Genomic DNA, 5,701 nt, shown 5'->3' on the forward strand with positions numbered 1-5,701 from the left:
TGCATTGATGAAATTGATTTACAACAATGCAACGTGGTATCAAATTCTATATTTATAGGAAAGTTATACGTAAAATTGTACGTGAGGCATATTGTAACACGCAATAAATGATACACAGCGTAACATGTTAGACGTATCAATATCATCTAAAGTACTATTATAAAAAAAAGGACAATTTTTTTAAAAATTTGATATAAATATTTCGTATCAGTCACACATGCGTACAATAGTCTCGGGAGAAAAATGGGAGTTTACAATATTCAGTTCTTGTTCCTAATTGCGTTTTGCTTGAGGACAGTTGTAGGCCACGGCGGTAGGTTCTTAATGAGATACAATGCGAAATAACCATAATTTAAGAAAAAAAAATTATTTTTAATTTCTGTAAATTTACAATCATTAATATGGTGAGTATGTATTGAGCATGAACATTTCTCGAAAGAACACATTTATAATGTTGTAGAAAGAAATTTACTTTTAAATGAGAAAAGATAATGATGTGGAACTACAGGTACGAGGGGCATTTGGAAATTAATGAATATTAAATAATAAAAACTATTTAACATAGCTTTTCAGAAAAATTGATTGAAAAAAATTAAAATTTAATAAATTTTCTACAAAATGTGAATAAATTAAATTTTCCAAATAACGCGAACCCGAGATCTTGACATGTGACGTAACTGACGTCTGCGACACTATAGACAAAACAATGGCAAGTAAAGTTCCTGATCATTTAGAGCAAAGGGCATACTGTAAAGGAAGGGCGCTTCTCGGTTATAACCCAACAGAAATTAAAGCTGATTTGAAAAAAGTTTATGGACCTTCTGCTCTCTCCTATTCAACTGTTCTGAGATGGGTACGTCGATTTCAAGACGGTCGGCAGACGCTAGCAGATGACCCCCGTAGTGGAAGACCTGCAACTGCCATCACCAAAAATGAAATTGACACTGTGAAACAGATCATTGAAACTGATGCGAGATACACCGTTAATGACATTTCATCTTTCACTGGGATCAATTCGTCAGCAGTATTTGAAATATTAAAACACAGACTAATGTTGAAAAAGGTTTGTGCTCGATGGGTCCCCCATATTCTGACAAATGAGCAGAAGAGGGTACGGGTAGAAATTTGTCGGCAGTTATTAGAAAAATATGAACATTGCGATTTTAGGCGTTTAAACAAAATTGTCACTGGTGACGAAACCTGGATTTCCTTTTTCGAATCAGAAATAAAACGAAATAATAAAGTTTGGGTGACTGACGTCAAGGACAGACCACAAATTGCACGTCGTAGCCGCACAGTGCGGAAGGTTATGTACGCTATTTTCTTCAATTCCAAGGGACCCGTAGTACAAATTCCTGTCCCAGAGTCTACCAGTGTCACTGCTAAATTTTACAAAGAAAAAGTATTAACCAAAGTCGTGTCTATTATGAAGAGACCCGCCCTCGCACTGGAACCCGTGGCATACATTTATTACATGACAACGCAGCAGCCCACAAAGCCTCGATTGTTACCGAATATTTGGCAGAGATGAGCATTAAAACTTTACCGCACCCTCCATATAGCCCTGATCTATCCCCTTGTGACTTTTGGCTGAATCCACTCATCAAGGATGCCTTAAGAGGACGCCGATTTGAAAGCCGCTAGGCTGTAGGCAGTGCGCTATACCAGTGTCTGAAGGGTATCCCTAAAGCGGCCTATAAATCGGCTTTTCAGAAATGGATTCAAAGACTGAAAAAATGTGTAGAAGTTAAAGGAGAATATTTTGAAGGACTGTGATAAGCTGTATCTGTGATATTTTTGTTGAATAAAATACAGCGAATAATTATTCATAACTTTTCAAATACCCCTCGTATACCAGAATTGAAATAAAATAATACTTATTTGATATTCACTTCTATCTTATAGAGGTTTGTTATCCTTTTCATACTAATCTTAAAGATTAAAGGGTCATTTAATATTTCTTACATTGATTAAAAATCGGCATCGCTGAATGGTTGGAATATTTCCTTCATACTGCATTAATAGACTAACAAAATAGTCGGAAATACATTTATAATATATCTTTCAACACACATGTAGCAGTGAATTAAAGCTGAATTATTTCTAAGCTTTTTTTATGCATCAGAATTTCAAAACTTTTGTAAAGGTGAGACCTTCTTAGACTAGTTTTCAAATTTCGAAGTAGAAACTTAGATATTTTAAAACATTTTGTTTCTAAAAAAAATTTATTAATTCTTTCAGATCATACTTGCGGAAGAGGATGGACAGTCTTTAACGGAAATTGTTATTATTTTTCAACTTCTGCAGTTCCGTTAAAAGATGCTTTGGTAGGACAAAATCCATATTTTATTTCTCTTGATTACAAAAAATAATTTTTTATAGGAATTCTAAGGCAACTACTGTCCTTTTTTTCTTATAAGATAAATATTTGAACAAAAATGAACTTTTAGCTCACCTGAGCCGAAGGCTCAAGTGAGCTTTTCTGATCACATTTTGTCCGTCGTCCGTCTGTCTGTCTGTCTAGCTGTCCGTCTGTCCGTCTGTAAACTTTTCACATTTTCTCAAGAACCACTGAGCCAATTTTGACCAAACTTGGTACAAAGTATCCTTGGGGTGAAGGGGAATTTAAATTGTTAAAATCAAGGGGCCAAGTCTCCTCACAAGGGGAGAAAATCAAGAAAAGACAAAAATAGGGTGGGGTCATTAAAAAATCTTCTTCTCAAGAACCACTGGGCCAGAAAAACTGAAACTTATGTGGAAGCATTCTAGTGTAGTGCAGATTCTAAATTGTTAAAATCATGATCCCCGGGGATAGGGCAGGGCCACAATGGGGAATCAAAGTTTTACATAGAAATATATAGGAAAAATCTTTAAAAATCTTCTCAAGAACCACTAGGCTAGAAAAACTGAAAATTATTTGAAAACATCCTGGGATAGTGTAGATTCTAAATTGTTAAAATCATGACACCCGGGGGGTGGGCATGGCCACAATAGTTTTACATAGAAATATATAGGAAAAATCTTTGAAAATCTTCTACTCAAGAACTACTGGGCCAGAAAAGCTGAAACTTATGTGGAAGCATCCTGGGGTAGTGTAAATTCTAAATTATTATGACCCCTGTGGGTATGGCGGGCCACAATGGGGAATCAAAGTTTTACATAGAAATACATAGGAAAAATCTTTAAAATCTTCTACTCAAGAACCATTGGGCAGGAAAAGTTGAAACTTATGTGGAAGCATCCTTGGGTAGTGTAGATCTAAATTGTTCTAATCATGACCCCCAAGGGTAGGGCGGGCCATAATGGGGAATCAAAGTTTTACAGTGGGGAATCAAAGCATCCTATGATAGTGTAGATTTCAAATTATCTAAATTATGATCAGTTGGGTAGGGTGAGGTCACAATATGTATAACGAGGGGGAAATCTGGTAAAGAACGGAATTGTCAAAGCTTCTCAGGTGAGCGATGTGGCCCATGGACCTCTTGTTATATTTCAATTTCTATTATTTCATAGGTATACTGTCATGGCCTTGGGGCTAATTTGCTAGAGCTTCAAAACGCAGAGGAAGAAAATTGGATTGATCTACATTGTCGGATAAGAGGTACGCAGTAGTGCCAACTCTCAATTATTGCCTTTTGCATTAGTGACATACGTACATGTACAAAAGTCTCCATTTTCATTAATCTTGAAATTTTGAAAGAAATAATACTTTTTACAAATTTAAGTAATGAAGGAATTTTTGAAAAAACATCTAAAATAAATTCTTTTTAGACTGCTTTTTTGAATAAAATTAAACAAAATTTAACTGTTATAGGATATCTAACCATAGGTCAAGATCTCATTTAAATGATACCTTGTTTATTTTAACCATTCTCATATTTATAAAATAAAATAAAGTTATAAAAATGTAAATTAATTAAAGAAAAATAATTATTATCGATCTTTGAATTGTTCTATTTGGTATTTTAAACATCATTGTCACATCATGAACTCCCTCCTTTAAAAAAAACAACTCTTTTGTCACTTAGTTACAATTAGTTTTAAAAAGGCATATTAAAAAAAAATATGCAAAAATAACAAAACAATTGTTGTTCATATAGAATTTATTTTCTTTTTTAATAAAGTGAAATGGTGTCTTTTACATGACGAAATGTATAATAGGGTTTTAATAATGATAGAATTCATTAAAACATATCTAGTGACTTTTCCTGGAAACCGGACAAAAGAAGTATGTTTTTTCAAACCTTTTTTTCATATAAAAAAGACATATCAGGCACAAAGACCATAAACTGAGGACAGACTTAAGTCAAAATTTCAAATGACTTTTGATATACTTTTGATCACAAATTCACAATTTTAAATTGGAATTTTATATAAAAAGCGTATTCTTATATTTAAAATCAAAATTTTGATTTTACTTTTTACAACTTACTGAACACTTATGCAACACACTCTTAATAAACATTTCATTGAATTATGACTTTACACGCAAGCACTCTATAGCGCGACGCAAGTTTCTCTAAAGTTTAGCGTAAATAATATTGTGACGTAATATTTGAATAAGAAAATGACTTTTCTTATCTTATGAGATTTTAGCAATTATAAAATAAAAAAAATGGCAAAAAATTGAAGACTAAATGAACTTTTCATAAAGCGTGAACATGCGTGATTTTGGGGAAACGGTATATGCATGATTTAGTGTTAGAAATAGGAAATGGTATATGTGTTAAAATGCGTGACTGCGGGGAAGGGGGTTAATTCTGTTCTCCGTTTATGGACTCCAAGCCAGGTTAAAAAAAATAACCCTCTTGTGTAAACATGTTTATCCTATAATCCATATTCGTTAAAAACACGTTATTGCAGACAAACCTGTACTGAATTGACGCTAATGGTTAAGTTACTTATATTCCCCGTTTGTATAAAATATATATTGGAAGCAAAATTATTTAACGGGTAACAGTTATAAAAAATTCTAAATCGTAGACTCCTTGTACTTCGTTATAAAAGTGTATTACTGAAATAAATATATAAACATGAACTTATTATTTCACCTCTTTTATCAGGATATCGATATGGTGTTTGGCTTGGCATTTGTGATCATCAGTTGGAAGGAAAGTTTGTATCTATTTCAAATGGAAAAGGCATTTCTTACAGCCATTGGATAAGAGGAGAGCCAAACGACTACAGGAGCAATGAGGATTGTGCTCTCTACTGGTATACGCTTAAAGGTTGGAACGACACTCCATGCAGCGGAAAAATCAATTATGTTTGCAAAAAAGCAAAATAAATTTTATTTCTCAGTTTCGCTTATAGAGTAAATACTTTCTGAAAAAAAAAAAAATAGAAACTCGATTCTGTTCTCTATGCAAGCATTGCTATATATTACTGGTTTTCTTACCTTTTTTGGAGATAAAAAGAACAATTCTGTTTGCCGTCTTATTGTTGAATCAAGGTAAGGAGAAAGCAATAAACATAGATGTATCTTGTTACGTGAATATGGATAAAATGTTGAACGATACATGTGATATATGCTCTATCTGCTTCAACATGTTCAATGCATGTCAAATCTAAAATTTCTTGAAGGTAAGATCTTATATGTTTATAAATGCGAATAAATGAAACCAAATTAACAATCCACGATAATATCTAGTTTGATGGAAAGTGGCTAGTAACAAACTTAATTAAGCTTTCAAAAATGAGG

At 33.2% G+C, this 5,701-nt stretch overlaps 1 protein-coding gene across 1 annotated transcript; it reads left to right on the forward strand.

Moving 5' to 3' along the window:
* Positions 1-243: 243 nt before the first annotated feature.
* LOC134241508 (perlucin-like protein) lies at positions 244-5,386 on the forward strand. The gene is made up of 4 exons (XM_062723551.1): positions 244-313; positions 2,242-2,327; positions 3,514-3,601; positions 5,064-5,386. Exons 1-4 carry the CDS (start codon positions 244-246, stop codon positions 5,285-5,287), a joined length of 468 nt encoding a protein of 155 aa, XP_062579535.1. The 3' UTR covers positions 5,288-5,386.
* The last annotated feature ends 315 nt before the right edge of the window (positions 5,387-5,701 follow it).

This window comes from Saccostrea cucullata, unplaced genomic scaffold (assembly GCF_032062105.1).
Source record: "Saccostrea cucullata isolate Sc308-1 unplaced genomic scaffold, CSIRO_AGI_Scuc_v1 ctg22345, whole genome shotgun sequence".
Classification (NCBI taxonomy): domain Eukaryota; kingdom Metazoa; phylum Mollusca; class Bivalvia; order Ostreida; family Ostreidae; genus Saccostrea; species Saccostrea cuccullata.